Consider the following 20,604-nt stretch of genomic DNA (forward strand, 5'->3'; position numbering starts at 1 on the left):
TATGCCCAAAGTATAGGGAGTAACTCGTCGGCCCATGATCCCTGAGCTTTCTCAACTCTTTTCTTTAGTCCATCGAGGATTATTATATTGGCCACCTCAGCTTGTCCATTAGCTTGGGGATGGGCAACTGATGTAAAGCGTAGTTTGATTGATTAATCTTCACAATAACTCTTAAATTCAGCATTGTTGAACTGAGTCCCATTATCTGTTACCATGACTCGTGGTATCCCATACCTGCAGATAATGTTCTCTCACACAAACTGAGCAACTTGCTTGGTGGTTATCTTGGCCAGTGGCTTGGCCTCAATCCACTTAGTAAAGTAGTTAATTGCTACTAACAGGAACTTCCTTTGTGCACTAGCGAGTGGGAATGGTCCAAGGATGTCCATCCCCCACATTGCAAAAGGGATCAGAGTGTTAATGGGCGTCAACATCTTAGGTGGTTGTCGTACAATTGGTGCAAACCTTTGGTAGCGATCACACTTTTTCACATAGTCTTGAGCATGTTTCAGCATATCCGGCCAACAAAACCTAAGGCGAGTCATCTTATGAGCCAATGCCCTTCCTCTGAGGTGTTGACCACACACACCTTCATGAACTTATCTAAGGGCTTCTCGAGCCTCATCCGGCCTCAAACATCTCAAGTAAGGGATCACAAATGACTTTTTGTATAAGATTTCCTCAATGAGTACATGCTTAAGGGCCCTAACCTGTAACTTTCATGCTTCATCGGCATTTGGCGGTAGATGACCGTTTTCCAGATACATCTTAATCTCATCCATCCATCTGGCCCCTATGTCGATTGGAGCAACTAACTTTGCTTCGATGCTTGGGGTTCTCGGAACCTGATAATAAACACTTCCTGAGCATACCTCATCATCAGAGGATGCAAATTGTGATAAGGCATCAGCCTTAGTGTTTTCTTCCCTTGGCACATACTCTACCAGACATTCTTCGAACAGTGCCATTTGAGCCTTCACAATCCTCAGATATTTCAACATGGTTTCTTCACGAGCTTCAAACTCACCATTTATTTGGAAGACTACGAGTTTTGAGTCACCATAGACCTTCAAGTTCTTTACCCTTAAGGTTCCAGCTAAACCAAGTCTAGCTATAAATGCTTCGTACTCAGCTTCGTTGTTAGTGGTCGGGAAGTCCAGGGTAATAGCATATTCCATAATAAAGCCATTAGGGCTTTGGAGCACAAGTCATACACCACTACCTTTTGTTTTTGAAGCCCCGTCAAATAATAGTAGCCAGTATTTTTAGGTTTCCCTTCCTTAGTAGGTTCTTCTACCTTGTCCTCCTGCCCCCCGACTTCCTAGTTGCTAATGGTACATTCAACAAGGAAGTTAGCCAGAGCTTGAGCCTTAATCGCCGTTCATGGCTTGTATCGAATATCAAACTCCCCAAGCTCAATTGCCCACTTGATTAACCTTCCACTGGCCTTTGGGCTATGTATGACATTAAGAAGTGGTTGGTCTGTCAAGACTTCTATCTTATGAAACTGAAAGTAAGGTCTTAACTTTCTCGAGGCTGTAATCATAGCCAAAACAAACTTCTCGATCACCAAGTAATTGAGCTCCGCTCCGTGTAGAACCTTACTCACATAATACACTGGTTTCTGAATTTTAACTCCACTCGAACCAACACAGCACTCAGTGCTTGTTCGGAAACGGCCAAGTACACATACAAGACTTCACCATCTACAGGTTTCGATAGAAGAGGTGTCTCTGCCATATATTTCTTCAACTCATCGAAGCCACCTGGCTCTCATTCGTCCATTCGAAATTCTTAACCTTCTTTAATGATTGGAAGAAACGTAAGCACTTATCTCCTAACTTAGATACAAAACTTCCCAAGGCTGCAATCCTTCTTGTCAATTTCTGAACCTCCCTTACGTTCTTGGGTGGTTCCATATATAGGATAGCTTTTATCTTATCGAGGTTGGCCTCAATACCACTTTTGGAGACCATCAGACCCAGGAACTTCCCGGAGCCAACTCCAAAGGCACTTGGTTGGGTTTAACATCATCTTATGTGTCCTCAGGACTTCAAAAGCCTATTTCAAATGTTCAAGGTGATCTGCTCTATTCAAGCTTTTCACCAACATATCATCTACATACACTTCCATAGTCTTACCTATTAGATGCTTGACATCTTATTTGCTAGACGCTGGTACGTGGCTCCTGCATTCTTAAGTCCAAATGCCATAACCAAATAACAAAATACACCAAAGTTAGTAATGAATGATACCTTGGGTACGTCGTACTTGTCCATCCGGATCTAATAATATCCACTGAAGCCATCCATAAAGCTTAGCATCTCATGACAAGCAGTGGCATCTATTAGCATATCTATCCTTGGAAGAGGGAAACAATCCTTCGGGCAAGCGTCGTTGAGGTCAGTGAAGTCCACACACATCCTCCACTTCCCATTGGCTTTCTTGACCATGACAGGGTTGGCTAACCATTCTGGGAATTGAATTTCTTCGATAAAACCCGCTTCCAAAACCTTATAGACCTCCTGTTTTATGGCTTCCTGCCTTTCAAGGGCGAAGTTCCTTTTCTTTTGCGTAATGGGTTTCCTCTCGGGGTTTACATTCAACTTATGGGTCATAAATAAGGGATCGATACCTGGCATACCAGCCGCTGTCCAAGCGAAAATGTCTCGATTGTTCCTTAAGAATTTCACAAGCTCATGTTTCAAGTCTTCTTGGAGTAATGCTCCAACATAAGTGACCTTCTCAGGCTCCTCAATATATAAAGGGACGGGGATTAAATCCTCGGCAGGCTTGCCTCTTCTTTCCTCTTCTTCTCGGACATCGAGGTCCTCTATGGGTAACACTTGCCCCCCAGCTCCTCCGAATTTCAATGCTCCCACATAACAACTTCGGGCCATTTTCCGATCCCCCATTTCTTCTCCCACTCCATTCCTAGTCGGGAACTTGATCTTCAAGTGGTAAGTGGATGGGATTGCCTTAAAAGCGTGTATCCAAATCCTCCCAAGGATGGCATTATAGGTTGATGAGGCTTTAACAACCAAAAAGTTCAACATGCAAGTGGCCTGACTAGTCTCGGTGCCCATTGTTACTAGTAGTTGGATCATACCTTCGATCTTTGTCTCCGCGTTGTTGAAACCATATATAGGCATATCTGAGGGTGTTAGTTGGGAATCAGCATACCCCATCTTTTCGTATGCATCATAGAACAATATATCCACCGAGGCTCCGCTATCACCGAGTACCCTTTTCACGGACGAGTTAACAATCACCGGGGTAGTTACTAAATGATCATCGTGAGGAAACTTCACCTTTTCAAGATCTACATTGTCGAATGCTAGATCGTAATCAATTTTTGCCCTCTTTGGGGGTTATCCAACTATGCTCATCACATTAATTACAGGCCTTCGAGGTTGTGTTCTCCTGTCATCATTGTCTCTTCCACGATTGTCATTGTCCCGATGATTCTTATCTCCATCCCTGGCAAACTTGGACAACTTGCCTTTTCGGATCAAGAACTCAATTTCATCCTTCAACTGCCGGCAATCATCGGTCTTATGTCATGTGTCTTTATGGAATCGACAATGCAAATCTTTGTTTCGTTTCTTCGGGTCGGTTCTTATAGGCTTCGGCCATCTAACACTTTCATCCTTCTCGATCTCCATTAGAATTTGAATCCTCAGAGCATTAAGCCTAGCATACACAGCGAACCTCGGTCCTAGTTTTTTCTTAGCAGGTGACTTTTCACCATCTTTTTTCTTTGAATACTTATTTTCAGCGTTATACTCCGTGTCACTTCCACGTTTCTTGGAATTGATGTTCGGCCCCTGATTGTTCTGGGATTTTCTCAAGCTTTCCTCCGCCTTAATATGCTTCTTGGCTCTCTCTTGTAAATCATTCATATTATCAGGGGCCCTCTTGGCTAAAGGCCGACGGAAGTTCTCATCTGTAGTACCTTGTTGGAGCGCAATCATAGTAACCTTCTGATCTAGATCCAGGACCTTGAAGGCCTCTTTGGTGAAACAATTCATGCACTCTCGAAGAGATTCATTTTTACCCTGGTGTGAATTCATCAGCGAAGCAGAGCTTTTGGCATGGGTTTTGCTTCCAACAAATTGTCCAATGAAGGCCCTGCTCGAATCAGCAAAGCAAGAAATAGAGTTTGGGGGTAAGCGACTATACCAGTGTTGCGCCATCCCGCTCAAGGTCTGAGGAAAAGCTCGATATTTGATCGCCTCCGTGACTGGATGGAGCAACAGAGCGTTCATAAACGTTCGGACGTGATTAGCGGGGTCACCCGTGCCATCATAGGCCTTAATGGTTGGGAGCTTGAATTTTCTGGAGATCCTTGCACCCAAGATTTCTTCTGTAAACGGTGGGACGAGGTTGTCGGGATCGCCTCCCGGCAATAAGTGAATTTGATTCATACTTGTTCGACGAGGATTCTCATCCTTTGGCTCAGGAGGTGGCTGCCTAGCCATATCTCTCTTCATCTGTGCAATTTCTTCCTCGAAGGCTCGGATTTGCTCCTCATAAATTTGGTTTACAGGTCCCCGGGACTCATTATTGTCTTGTCTGGAGCGGCGTCAGTGGCCTCGGGTATGGTCGGTATCTCTTCTCCTTCGAGTAGGGGTATCATGTTCATGCTCCGAGTCAGAGGAGTCGTAATCAGTCACTGTACGTCATTATTACCCGTGCCTCCACGAGTAGTGGTCGTGACAGTTGAGTAATGGGTGCCGGTGTCGGTAACAGTTGCAATCACCCGAGTAATTGGGGGCATCGTGCCAAAAATTAGGGGAGTGGTCATTTGAGCAACAGTAGTACCGAGTGGGATGGTGGCGGTGATGGGGACCGTCCCGGTTGGGACTCCGGTGGTCGTTTGGTTGTTTGTAACATGTACTTCGGAGCGTAGTCTGGATGAGTTCGTCATGGTTGTCGTCTTCTTCCCACAGACGGTGCCAAATGTTGTGGAACGAAAAACGAGGGTGTGAGCGATTCGTGCTTTAGATTGATTTCAATGCGAGATGCCTACGTATCTTCTGCTTGGAGAAGAATCAAGTCCAAAACGTAGTTCTAGTTTGGAGGGGTAGAGCCCTTTATATAGACATTTCGGAGTTAGAAGTCGGATGGAAGTGCGATTCCACGTATCAGACTTCTTATCGAAGTACGCTTTGGAGCAAGAGATAAGATATGAGTCTTATGTTTGCATTGTCAATGTTTAGCCGAACTCTTGAATATTTATCTGCTAGAATCAGAAGTATTGTAGAACTCGTATTCGTAACTGGGCTCTTACTCGGGCCTCTGACCTAATTTGCGATCCATATGTGAGGTTCGGGCTTTTATTGGGCCAAGGCCAGATCTTTACAGATCTAGTTGATATTTGGCCTTTATTGATCGGGCCATCTCGTCATAAAATAAGTATCCAATTATTTTAATCATCACCAACAACCTTTATCGGCTTCAAATAAACTATTATAATCAAGCCATTCCTTTTATCATATGTATCATGCCGAAGTATTAAATTCTTTCTAAAACAATTTAATATATTTTGAGTAGAATATGTGACGCTAACTTCTCTTAGATTATATTTATAAATGTGTTTTATATTAGAATTATTATAATGTGATTTAAATATCTTTCTAAAAATTTATATGGTTCTAGATTAAAATTGATAAACATAATTTGTGTTGAATTAAGAAAAGGAATCATACACATGCAATAAGAAGGTAGAATTTTTTTTTGGATTAAGAAAAAGTTTTTGTATTCGTTCCTCACATAAATCCGAGTTATTAATTTTAAAATATATTAGATAACAATAATTTTGCGACGGTGCGATTTATATGATTTTACAAATAAAACTCGTAGCAAATATTAATTTTGGATTAAAAAAAATCATAAACACGTCAAAAACAGAATTTGTTTTGGTTTCAGAAAAGGAATTATAAACATGCAAGTAGATATCAGTTGCCTTGTATAACTGAAATTAATTTTAATTGTTCTAATCTAACGGTGCTTATTTGTTCAATATACGATCCACCGGTTGATAAGCTTTTGGATCATACAACCATGAGACCAAATTATATCCCTTACGCTTATTATATATAAGTATATAATGTGGAGTACTTATTCGTGTACAAACTAGTTTACGGTACAAACTACAAACCATGACCCAACCCAGAAAAATTATTGATTGGACTAGATCTGTACAGGCCCAGTATACAAAGTCGTTAGTTTAAAAAATAAAAGCAATTAAAACTTGTACATTCATGTACATACAAAAGAGTTACACAATGCACTTTCTGATCAGACTATTCATCTCTCACGAACACAAGGTACATATAATCACTAACTCTATTAATTTGCTTCTGTTCTCTGATTTCTTGCCATTTCTGCAATTATTACAAGTTAAACTCCTCCCTTTTATACAAATTGTGCAAAACAAATCAGGAAATTCGCAACGGAGATCAGCATCCTACTCAACCGAAAGGAGATTACTTCAAAATTCTTCAAAAAGGTACCGTACTACCTTCTGATTCTCATTTGTTAGTTATAATATTGTCATCTTCTGAATGCATGTTAGTTCGAGTCTATTTTTCTAGGGTTTCAATGATAAATCTTATTAAAAACTAACAAATTATGTTTACATCTTCTCATAATAGCAACTAGTTATGTATATAACACTGTGAAAACAAAATATTATGGCTAGGACTAGATGAGGTATGTTAGTTAGGGTTATATAATTTTTCATTTTTATTTTGATAAATTTGTGCTATTAAAATGTTTTTCTCCTAATTTGCATGTCAATTTACAAATTTATATGATAAATTTTATGATTATAAGCCTATATTTAGTGATTAGTGCTTCTAACGTCGCTTTGTGGTGCTTAGTGATTAGTGTTAGTAATCTGAAGGCACTCTGTGTTGATTTAGTTGTAATTAGTGATTAGTACATCTGATTTGTAGTGATTATTGCCTCTAAAATATAGTGATTTAGTAGTAATTAGTGTTTAGTATTAATGATATCATGTCACTTTGTGGTGATCTAGTATTAATTAGTCATTAGTGCTTGTAATTTATAGTTATTACTGATGTATAATGATTTGTAGTGTTTATGATTCATACGGATTTGTAGTAATTATTCATTTGTCTACATTTTTGGTGATTTTTAGGAATTAGGTTAGTTATTTTGATTGACTTTGATGGCATATAGTTTCATCTTTAGCTTGCTCTGTGTTTAATTTGGATGAGATTGTGATTTGCAGTAATTAGTGATTAGCATAAACATATCAATATAAGAAATATTACGCCATAACAGTGAGTAAATCAAACGCTGCATTCTTGTCTCTTAAACAAAATACATTAACTAGCATAAGATTTGACCAAAGTGTTGCAAGAATGATATATTACAGTCACTCCAAAATCTATTTTGTATTTTACTTATACTAGAGCCAATGGACAATCCACGAGACTACTGACATCAATTTTGACATGTGTCAATTGTGTCGTGTACTAAATTATCATGTTTGATTTTATCCTTGTTTAGTTAAATATATATTAAATTTTTATATTTGTATATAATTGTGTACAAATTTGTATATATATATATATATATATATATATATATATATAATATAGAAATATATATAGTTTTACATAAATATATACTTATTTTTAAAAATTATATATTTATATCGTGTACATTTGTGTACTTTCGTGTATGTAAAATAAAGCCGAACCCGACATTAGGGGTATTCGCGGTGCGGGCGGTGCGGTTTTTTCTTAAAACCGCAAACCAACCCTCGCATGCCTTTTGGGAAAATTCGTAAACCGCAACCGCACCGCGTAATATAAAAACCGCGTAAACCACACCGCATAATTGTGGTGCGGTGTGGTGCGGTTTATGTGGTTTGCGTGGTTTATAAATTCAAAAAATTTATACTTTTGAATGACAATATAAATATAATTTCAAACTCTATGTATTTAAAAATATTTTTTACACACACACATATACAAATTTAAAGTTACGATACTCATATGATTATAATAATGATGAAGATGAAAAAGATTTCAACACTAACAAATTATTTTATATGAAATAAATATAATTATAATATTATTTTTTTTCGAAGAAAGGGAAATAATTCAATAAATAATAGCCATACGGCATCTACAAGAATGATCGAGTCGAACAAACATAGAAAAAAATAACATGCTTGTCTTCATACCCAAGATGAGACAAATAAGCGATGTAAAAATTGACGATGGTACATATATAGATCCTTGCTCTGTGTTCACCATCTTTTCCAAATACTCCGTTTGAGCTATCAACCACAAATGTAATTCCCGAAGGCTTTTATCGATGAATCCAAACCAACTCTCACAAAAGAAGGAGAGAAAAATCACACACTCTCACCAGGGAGAGAAATTAAACTATAATCAAAACAAATTAGAGAAAATCCAACTACAAACTAAAACAATTAGATCTGCACCACGACGCGTAGAGATAATCGATCCACTCACACATCCAAAGGCCCTTTGGAAGTGAATAAGAACGAAAATCGAAAGTTTCGGTGATATAGATCTAAGAAAACTTTCCCCGAAAATGGAGATTTATTAAGAAAATCAATGAAAAAACAAGAACAATCAAAGAATTAACAATCAAACAAAAAGATCTGGGGCTTTCCACCGGAAAACCGATGGAAGCCCCGTAGGGGATGAAAAGAGGGAGACGGCTCGAGAGAAGAGAGAAAAAGAAAAGTAGAGTTTTTTAACTGTACTTTAGAACTCAACTTATATAATTATAATATTTAATTTGTCGTTTAAAAACTAACCTTAATTTGTATTGTAAAATTTTTAAAATTAAGTTGAGTAACTTGAACATATATATATATATATATATATATATATATATATATATATATATATATATACAAACATAAGAAATAACATCATAATAAATAATCTATCTATATAATATAAATAATTGTGATTATATGTGATATATTTTTATATATTAGAAAATAGCGGTGCGGTTTGAACCGCGCTTGTATAATGTCAAATCGCAACCCGCACCACACCGCGCGGTTTGTTAAAATTTCAACCCGCAACCGCACCACGAAAAAGAAAAACCGCATTTTGCGGTGTGGTGCGGAGCGGTGTGGGCGGTTTGATGAACACCCCTACCCGACATGTATTTTCATATTTATGTACTAAATATTGAAAATCAAATCCAAATTTTTCGTTTCATGTTCGTGTATCAAATTGTCAGGTCTAGTCAGCCATATATACTAAAGAGCTGAGCCATTTTTGTTTTTTTTTCCATATATCATGTAATATATATATATATATATATATATATATATATATATATATATATATACATATACTAAATTTTGGTCAAGCAAAATGTTATACATTTAATATATTGAAATATAATATAAAATTTTTAATATCAATTTTAATATTTTAATTTCTATATATCTAAATATTTTAATGTTTATAATAAATTAAAATTTCATATTTTTATTTAAAAAATATTTAACATTTTATTTAAGTATCAAAACCAATGTTGTAAAAAATGGGAATTGGACTTAGTCGGTGAAGGCACCGTCCGGAGATTAATCGGATGATCGGGGATTAATCGGAGTGATTAATTGGATCATTAATCGTAATCAATTTAATATTATTTTTAAAATTATATATATTAATATAATTATATATACTATAAATTTATAGTCTTATAAAATCAAAAGATTAATGATTTTTTATAACATAAAACATGCTTTTATATACATATACAAGTCTAGTTATCTCATATATAAACTTGAATTTGATTGAATCTGCGAAGGAAAATATTGCAGATTTTTGTAATTAGAGTCAGGGGCTAATATTGAAAAAGTGTAAGGTAATAAAAACAACTTTAAATTCTGTTATTCGTCATTTTCATGCCTTTTATTTTATTAGAAATTAAATTTTAAATTTTAAAAAAAATTACTTTTTATTTTAATTTTTTTAAAATTCACCGATTTTTGACCGACTTTTTCCGATTAGTCCCGTCTTTTGACCGATAGATCCCGTCTTTGACAAAGACCAATTTTAAGAAAAAACGATTTTTTCACCGATTAACGATTAATCGAGACGGTGGCCGACCGAACAGCGATTAATCGGCTTAATCCCGATTAATCGCCGACTTTTAGAACACTGATCAAAACTTAAAACTCTAAAATTAATTTAGCTTTTCTATAATTTTATAATTCAATTTTATAGCGAAGTAAATACAAATACATAATTACTACTCATATAACTCCCCTAAATACGACAAACATTTTTCTCATCAAATTTTAATCAATATTTTATGTCAAATATATTTGAAAAAACCCATGATTAGAAATTTGAAGCATCACTGATGAGCTTAATTTAAAGTTTTCTATAATTGTTTTTTAAGATTTTCTATAATTTACTCTTTTTTTTTTGAGTAAATTTTCTATAATTTACTTGGTAACAAACTGCTTGGCACTATGCAGAATTGCAGATGCAAGGCTCAAAAAGAAACCGACCGGCAGACGGCGTAGCAATGTTTTTATATTCTGTCCATCCAGGTAAAAAAAATGATCGAAAATAGACTAAACTGCAAATACAAAGCAATTTTTAAAGCACAAAAGAGTTTGCACATGTTTATTTTATATGTCTGGTCTGACTACAATGCAAAACATAAAACCAGTCTCTCAATAATAATCTGGAGTCTTAACACCCCTTAAAAGTTTACAATTCTTGCATGTATAAACTTATTCAAACTGGTCCTTAAAACGATCAAGTGCCACAGCTCGAAGATTACTTAAACCAATGTATGATTGACCAAGTTGGTCGCTCACTTCTTGTCTCAGTGCATCCACAAAATTTACATCACTCAATGCCTCTGGTAAATCCAGGCCAGCCATAAGACATTTCCGCATGACTAGATGTCGAAGACAGCTATACTTCCCAGAAACCTTGTAAAGACGTCTATCAGAGTGCACTTCCAAGAATTCTCTAACCCACCTCAAGCAGTCACTAAATGATTCATTAACCTTCGCCAGATATCCATTATAACAAGCACGGCTAACCACTTTCGTGATGTAGAAGATGAGGGCGGAATTTTCTCTAGGATCACTCATCAAGTACCGTATACAAAGCCTTAAGAATATACCCATTTCAATGAAGTCGTCATGGTTGCCATTAATCAGGAACAGCTTCACAAGTTGGTGGTGAACCAATCTTGTGGGTGAGTCAATGGTGCGTACTTGTAGAGGTGAAAAATAGGACATAAAAGAACTAACTTTACTGTTCTGAGCGGGAACATTTATGTCTCGAATCAAACGGTTAAGCTTTAAACGATCACAAGGATCAATGACACCAGAAACTTTTCTTTTCCCTTCACTAAGTAACAAATGAGTAGAGCTCAGCAATATCACCTGCGTAGCCGGAACAAATGTTATGCTCCTCAATAGGCCGGTTGTTTTTTTACTCCCTCCGTCTCTTTTTAGTTGTCACATCTTAAAGTAGATTATAAATTATTTACGCTGACATATTTTTTTTATATTCCAATCAAATTTTGGTCAATTTGACGGGCACATAACCAAATATGACAATTAAAAAAGGACGGAGGGAGTAATATTTTTCGAAGAAAAACATCAAATAAAACACATTTCGAAAGCAGATTATTAGGAATGGCGAATGAACAAAAACTAATAAAATGATACCTTGCCTAGCACATGCTGAGCAGCTGCATTACCCGCTTCAGAACATTTAACGAGTAGGCCTTTGACATTTAGGAAATTGTAAAAGTTCACAGATTCCATCTTCATATTAAAATTGGCAACCCTTAAAATGGATACATCATCTACATACAAATGAAAATCTCTACAACTGCAACCAAAAGATTGACAGAGACATTTTAGAGACCCCGTGTATGTAAAATATGTATAAGATCTTTCCTTTTTACTAGCTACAAAAAACCAAAAACTACTCTGCGGACATTCCTATATATTTATGTATCAATAATGTATACTTAAAATAAGTATTAAATGTGCCCATCAACACATGCTAAACGTTAGATTTGATTTATTTCGTTTATTTTGATCAGTGGAGCTTTTTGTATATGCAGGGGGTCCACCTTTCGTATTAAAGTATTAAGGGACGAGAGTTGAATTCTCCCCAAACATATCAAAATTTATAATTTATTTCATTGATGTAGAGTTCAAACCTTGTCAAGTACAATTAAAACGATGGGGAGTTCAAAATTACATATGTTTAAACTTACAATTAAAACTTATTATATATTAAAAAGTTCAACAAATCGATAATTATACAAAAAAATTATTTAAGAAAAAAGTTGTAATTAAAACATTAATAGTTTAATGCATGTAATTTAAACTTGTAACCTACAATTTGACCTTTATAAATTTGTAACAAACTATTGGGGTTCATTCATGAGAAGGTGTATACTTAACATTAAATGACAGCTTGTGACATTGCAAACAATATAATTTTTTAACTTTCCTTACAACTTAATAAATTAGACGGTAAGGTCTTACACAGAGATGATTCTGGCGAAATCTGCTGCTCCACCTGAGGACTGCACCAGCAGAAATATGATATAATACACAAGCTCACAAGGTAAGTCTGTGATTGTCGCCATTGTCTGCGTATTTCAAGTTGAGAATACAAATTATGTTTTACAATACTTAAAAACTGAATTTCAGTCGCCCACTAAGTGATATATAAGTACAAACATATCCAAACATATCGGTGCCATTGATTGAAACTTTTGAGTTTTCACACCCTTTCGGTCTTGGACCAGGGAACTAGCCTACACTAAATTGGTTTATACATTAATATTTTAAATGATGAAATTTAAAATTTTGAATTTATATTAATCCACCATGTGCACTATATATTTTAGGTGCATTGTTTTGGCAAGAGCTGCAAGACCACCTCTAAACTCATTGCACTTGTCAGTTGATCAATATTGAAAAAAAATAAAAAAATTATCATCTTCTGCGTCAATCTATGGACTGGTCTTGTTCTACTTGTTCCATAAAAATTGTTTATCTTCTTCACAAAGATTATAATGGATAAAAAAGGGCTTAATGACCTTTTAGCCCTTGAACTTTGGGTGGAAGTTCCGATGCGGCCTCGAAGTTTAAAAACGTACCTTTCGACCCTCAAAGTATTTTTGTCGTACCGTTTAGTCCTTATGGCGTATACCAGTATATAACGAGGTGGACAAAGTTGACATTTCACACGTGAGGGTTAAAGGGGGCATTAAATATTAAGGGTTAAAGGGAACATCTAATGTATTTTAATGTATTCTTCAGGGGTTAAAAGGAACGAGATGTATACTTTAAGGGTTAAAAGGTATGCCCAAACTTTACCCCGAATATGAATTGTCAAGTTTATCCCCCGATTTATACCGGTAGTTTTAAAAAGGGCTAAAAGGTACGACAAAGATACTTCGAGGGTTGAAATGTACGTTTTTAAACTTCGAGGCCGCATCGGAACTTCCACCAATACTTCGAAGGCTAAAAGGTCATTAAGCCATAAAAAAAACATTAATGCTAATTATTCAAATCTTTTTCTAGAAAGAAACTAGCATCTCTGAGTTACTACAATGCATATTAAAAAAAAAACCAAATGCCTTCTAGATACTATTTCGAGCAAATTAGTGTCTTAACATTGAAAAGAAAAAAAAAACCTTGTAATTTGATAAAGAGTTCCCTCGCCACAAACTCAAATTATGACAAGTACCTTTATAAAGTAGCTAAAAAAATATTCATCATTATTAGTCCGCACCACATAAAATTTAGAATTATATTTCTTGAATATCAAAAATTGACTAGTCAATATAGAACACTCCCTCTGTCCTTCTCATTTCTTAACATTTTTTTCACTGCTTGACACGCACTTTAATGCGTCTAAATTTTTATTCAAAAAAACAAAATTATTAAAAAAAGAAAACTATATTTTCTAGACGCATTAAAATATGTGACACGTTCCTGTCCCCCAGTGTTAAGAATTGAGACGACGGAGGGAGGAATAGGTAATGCATAACTCTTACTTTAACGTACTTCTAAAATCTGAAACATTAGGTATCAGAAGACCACCATGACAAACACAAGACCCCATGCGGATCCTTGTAATCCGGCCTCATATTAAATGATAATTTGGATCACACATGATATAGACTATCATTTTGATGTGTCCTATTAAATGCTTACACAAAACCGTACACATATACTTTATTTAATTGATAATAACCTCAAAAGTCATAAGATAATTATAGAGTTCAACATAAAAATCACATAATTGTGTATGTTATAAATAATAATTCAATGATGGTCAAAATTTCATAGCAGAACTTATCAGTATCTAGTAAAGTTATCAGGATGCGGAGATCATGCGGAGATCAGTATGACAAGCTGGTTAGTAACTGACGTGATCAGTAATTGATGCGATCAGTAACCGATGCGTATCAGGTTTACGAAAAAGATATATTCGACAGACAGAAGCCAGCACATGGATTGATTTGTTTTACTGATTTACAGGATCGTAACTATCAGTTAGGATATCTATGGAAACTGATAGAAATTAGATAAAACACATCTTGTAATTGATAGGGTAGTTGTGTGCTATATAAGCACAGTATTAGGTTTGCGTAATAGCAAGGTTTTTACTCGAATATCATGATAACCTAGAAGCTCTCAAGAAAGATTGTATTTCTTGAGAGAATTTTGTAATGACGTTATTTGTGATCAACAGAAGTTGATTTAAGAAGTTACATATTTGTGTTCATTATTTGTTCCTAAGTCGAAAAGTTATACTCAATTGTATTAAACCCTCTTCTACAGTTGATTCTTATTCGGGCAACAAGTGATATCAGAGTAGGCTGACAAACTCTTATCAGTAAAGATCGAAAACATGTCAACGAACAAATATGAAAGCCTAAACATACCCATACTGAAGAAATCTGAATATCCTACGTGGAAAGTCAAAATCATGATGTATCTAAAAGCATCAGATTCTGACTACCTTGACATAATTTTTGATGGTCCCTGCGTTCTCAAGAAACTGGTTCCACAAGTTGATGGTGTACCTAAACACTATGTCAAGAAGACGAAAACTGAGATGACGCCTGAGGAAAAGACTAAATTTCTCAAGGATGCCAAGGTCAGAACTATTCTCTATAACAGTTTAGACTCCATAATGTCTAATAGAGTTATAGACGCAAAACAGCCAAGGAGATTTAGGACAACTTTTGTGCCCCCTTGGACAAAACCAAGAGGGTAACTTTTTACTCAGTCATGCAGGTTTGGGACATAGCAGTCTTTCATACTGATGAAAACAACAAACCCTTTTTCTCTTTTGAATTCAACAACATCAAATATGTCGTCACTGCTGAAATCATGAAGAAGGCTCTTCATCTTCCCAAACATGGTACAATTACTCCAACTAAACTAACCAATGACGAACTCCTAGATTTCTTGAAAACACTAGGTTATGCTAGTGATGCTACCAAGATTGGCTCATTGCAAAGATCGCTTGGAAAGAAGGAGTGGAATTTCTTCTTTGACAACATTAGTCGCTGCCTCCTAAACAAAGTTTCCAACTTTGATGCTTTACCATCAGGATCTCTACAAATTGGATACTCTCTTATCCATAACACTCTTTTTGATCATTGTACCTTTTTGCTTGAGCTCCTCGCAGTTCGAAAGGAGGACAAAACGGGTTTTATTTGTTACATACGCTTTTTGAAACTGATCTTCAATCATTTTTGTCCAAATTCTCTCTTTGACAATGATGAATTACTGCCAATCTATAAAATTGCTGATACGGGCATTAATGCCCTAATGAATGGCGACAGGAAAACTAGTTTCAAAAGCCAGTGTGACATTCCCGACATGGTTAGGCATCTTTTACAGACAAGATTGCCTAATCAATATGGTTTAGCTACCTGTGGTGCTTTTCCGTAAAATCCTGGTGCCAAGACATTGGACTCAACATCTCCAATGTCTAACCCAAGCATCCCACCTAAACAAGCCACCAAACAATCCACTGATGTCTCTCAAAAGTCATCAGTTGTAAAATCTACAAAGGCATCTAGATCTGATACCCATCTTGTATCAGGATCAAAGGTCTTTCCAGACACCACTTCAGGCCAGAATTCATAAGGCAGGACTGCAAAAATTTATTCCACTCATCCTATTACTGTCTCTAATGATGATGATGACAATGCCACCTTGTCATCTATTATCTCCAAAGCGACTGGAAAGTCTCTAGCAAAACTGTCTGCACTTAGAAAGAGGAGACAATCTGCAGCACAGTTCTCAGCTCCACTTAAGCCTCAAAGGTTGTCTTCTGATGAATGCCCAAATACTGTTGTAGTTTCTCCCTCAACATCAGTTTTTGACAAGCAGTAAACACCTGCCACAACTATGTCTACAGCTTTTCGCATTTCTGACTCTGCTCAAGAAGCCATTCATTCTGAAGAAGAAAATGTGATAGATCTGCTGTTGTGAGTCTGTGCCTTTCTTGTGAGATGTGTGAAAAACATTTAGTGTTAAAAATACTTTTAAGAGGTAGTCTCCAGTACTGGCAGAAGGATAGGTAGCTCTGTTTAAATCTTCTCATTCTTTAACTATGATAGTTATTACTCTTTAGAGTTATATTTCTAAGACTTTCTGTGAGAGGTGATGAGATCACTTAAAAAGAATAGAGAAATTTAGTGAAACTTCGTTCTTTATGTTGTGACAGATTTTCAGAATTCAGTTGCTCAAAAGTAGAAGAATAAAGTTCATGATCATCCTAATTTTGTTCCTGTTTTTAGTGCCCCGAATGTTGATCATAGTGTTGATCCTGATCTTATAGACTTGAATCTAAGTCTATAACATGGCTTTGTAATAGCAGGCAATATTACTTCCTTACAATCTGAAGGAGTATTTGGTTCGAAAGAAAAGCTCAAGTTAGGAGGATTTGAAAAATTGGCCTTCATAGATCCATGTCCTCTAACCGCACAGCCTGATGAAGTTTTAACTTCATATCACCTTAACAGAGTTGTATTTGTAGAAGTTGTTTAATGACACTTAAGATGGAGTTGAGAAGAAGCAAAAAATGATTTATTTTCTTAATAATGGTACTACTAAAGTTCTATTCATGGAGGATTTGCAGATTAAAACTACAAAGGAATTGAAATTTATTCACTATCATCTCAAGGTTACTAACAAAGTGACAGGGTCAAGCATAATTCTCTCAAACATTAGGAAAGGGATAATGGATGGATAAAGCTCTTATTCTGGTGATTACATTCATGCATATATTGATGCTCATGGCAAAGAAATTCAAATGAAGAAGAAGTCTGCTAAGATCTCTGAATTTCAAGGAATTAAAGGTTTGGTACTCAATGCTGGAGTTTTAATGATTGTTTACAAAGGTCGTGAAGAAGACAGAATCTACATGAGTCTTGGGAGGAATATAAGAGCAGCTCTATATCAGATTGATGATGATGTAGAGGAACAAAAATTGTTAAGAGAACAATTAACCAAGCTTCTGGAAAACAAGAGAAATGAAAAGCTTGATAAGTTTCTGAGTAAGAGTCCTTGTTTTGAAGCTATCAAAAAAGCAGACGAGGATGATCGTAAAAGGTAAATAAATCTAGTGTTTAGAAGGTTTTTGACATCATTGAATCAAGGAATGTATACTCTATTGTGTAAAGTATAATTAAATTGGTTGAGATTCTTACAAATAATGATTTAATAATGGTAAGGGGATTTCGTAGCAGAACTGATTAGTATCTAGTAAAGTTATCAGCATACGGAGATCAGTATGGCGAGCTGGTCAGTAACTGATGTGATTAGTAACTAATGCGTATCAGGTTTATCGAAAAGATATATTCTGCAGACAGAAGCCAATGCATGGATTAATTTGTTTTGTTAATTTATAGGATCGTAACTATCAGTTAGGATATGTACGGAAACAGATAGAAATCAGCTAGAACATATCTTGTAATTGATAGGGTAGTTGTGTGCTATACAAACATAGTATTAGGTTTGCGTAATAACAAGGTTTTTACTCGAGTATTGTGATAACCAAGCAGCTCTCAAGAACGATTATTTTTATTGAGAGAGTTTTGTAATAGTTTTATTTGTGATCAATAGAAGTTAATTTCAGAAGTTACATATCTAAGTTCATTATTTGTTCTTAAGTTGAAAAGTTATACTCAACTGTATTCAACTCCCTTCAACAGTTGATTCTTATTCAGGCAACACTGTATTATCTTAAACCACTTCAATTTACTATGATCCATAATTTAGTGGTATTGTCCACTTTCTTAGGATATTACTTCTCAAACTTAAGTATGAAGTCAAGTACTACATAAACTGATGGCTCAAAGGCTCATAATAATGTGAAAAAAACACTACATACTTCTATTTTTCAAATCATACTCAAGCAAGAGTATGAAGATACTTTATTTCACTTTCACATTCCTAGTACTCATCGACCCTCCACATCGCAAAAGATAACAAAACTTCTGAAAATGACATAGGCCAAGACATAGTGGCTCTTCGGATATAATATCATTCTTTTGAATATTCATCCGTATAACTCTAGTTCGAACACACATATGATTATATGGTGTTACCACATATAACACAATAAAACGTGCAACTAATATAATCAACTCAATATCTTCAACATTACTTTTGTTACGAATATGTCAATCTTGATGATAAGTCAAAACACTTAGTGTAATTTTACTTGAATTTATATTGTAGCTGAGCAATAGATGGCATACATCTTTTAGTATCCATTGATCTGACAACCCATCAACGGATGATGAGGTATTGTAACAAAACAAATTCTTTTCAATTTTAGCAGTTGATGGATTTAACTTGAACTATCAACGGATGTTTAGTTAGGATGTCAAATTGTAAATATTCTAAGTCATATAAACTGCACAAGTGAAGTGATGATTAATGGCTAATCAGAGAATCAGCAAATGAAGAATAATCTGCTGATCAACTACTACTCAATTCATCGACGGCTAAAAAAAGATTGAATTGTCAACTGATAATTTCAAGAATTCATCAACTGCTAATTTAGAGCTTGTTAGTTGATAGCAACAGCACATTGAAAGGACAGTGGTCATATGGTTTGAATAGGGAAAAACTTTGGAAACTAAGCTATAAAAAGGCTTAGTCATACATTGAAGAACCCGAAGCCTACAATTTCTAGCAAAGCAACAGAGAAATATTTAAGCACGCCACTCTTTCATAGAAGACAAGTATTTCCTTAAAAAATGGAAGCAAGAAAGGGTGTAGGACAACAGCTACTGTAGAATAAAATAGAAAATAGCTATACACTTAAATATATATTCAAGCAATGTAATTCTTGGAATCTATCTATCTGAGAATACTGGAGAGCAACCTAGTATGAAAAAACAGAAATATTGTAAATGTTAGCTCTTCATCTTTGTAAGCAGCAAAATAATTTTACTTGGAAAGGTTCTTCAAATAAAACCCTTATGTGGAAAAGACAATCCCACCTAAAATTTTGAAAATCCTTGTGTTTTATTCATTTCATTACTAGAAATTTTATTGTTCTCACATTTCAGATACAATTTAAGTTCGAAGAAGCTGAAAAATTTAGATTGTATTCAACCCCCTTCGACAATCTAATCACATTATGTGTATTGTTAAATAACAACTTTTGAACATTTCCACTTCTCTCGTACATTCACTTCAATAGAGATTATATTTTTGGGTGATAGATTAAGGTCTATATGTAACTACCAATAGATAGTAATTAGTATCACTACCATCTATATAAAAACAATTGATATATTCAATCAATAACAAAACTTAGTTTAATAGCAAACGAAATTACATACACAAGAATGTTAGGGATCGATAATAGCAAATCAACTTAAGTCTTCAATTCAGATGTCCTAATTACTAAATTTAAAAATTGAAACGGCTTTAAGCATATATTAACACTAGACAGAAAATAGAGATACGCAAATTATATGTGCAGTGAAAGATCTTTGTAGAATTTGAGAGAAATGGAGATATTCTTACCTTGTTTTTCGCTCTGTTACCTTGTTTATCGCTTTGTGGAGCGAATGATATGTATAGATATACGTCTGTTTGTGCACGAAGAGAAAGGGGCAACTAGTAGAAAAAGATGACCTAAATATTTATGACATTTGAAATGAGATGGGCTTTGGATACAAATTTGGGTTCTAACGTATGGGCTATATATCAATTAAATGTCTTGAATTTGGGCCACTTCTAAATCCAAATTATATAAACTTCCCAAACATATAATTTGACCAAATCTAACATTACACAATAGAAAGAACAATGATAATTTGGTGATTATAATATTATGTAACAAGAACAATGATTATTATCTTGGCAAGTCAAACTGCAGCCACAATATTAATATATATTATAAAAATAATATTTATATTTATATTTATATTTATTTATATATATGTTATAATATCTATTACCCTCACCCCATTAAAACACAGGCCAGCACGCAACACTTAACAATCACCGATGCAATGTTA

General features: G+C 35.1%; 1 protein-coding gene across 1 annotated transcript; it reads right to left on the reverse strand.

Moving 5' to 3' along the window:
• Positions 1-10,650: 10,650 nt before the first annotated feature.
• LOC108222598 (uncharacterized) lies at positions 10,651-20,252 on the reverse strand. Its single transcript, XM_017396494.2, has 4 exons — positions 20,108-20,252; positions 12,572-12,678; positions 11,738-11,903; positions 10,651-11,449 (listed from the first exon to the last, which is right to left on the reverse strand). The coding sequence occupies exons 2-4, from the start codon at positions 12,673-12,675 to the stop codon at positions 10,784-10,786; spliced, it is 936 nt and encodes a 311-aa protein (XP_017251983.1). The 5' UTR covers positions 12,676-12,678; positions 20,108-20,252; the 3' UTR covers positions 10,651-10,783.
• Between the last annotated feature and the right edge of the window lie 352 nt (positions 20,253-20,604).

Source organism: Daucus carota, chromosome 5 (assembly GCF_001625215.2).
Source record: "Daucus carota subsp. sativus chromosome 5, DH1 v3.0, whole genome shotgun sequence".
NCBI classification, from domain to species: Eukaryota; Viridiplantae; Streptophyta; class Magnoliopsida; order Apiales; family Apiaceae; genus Daucus; species Daucus carota.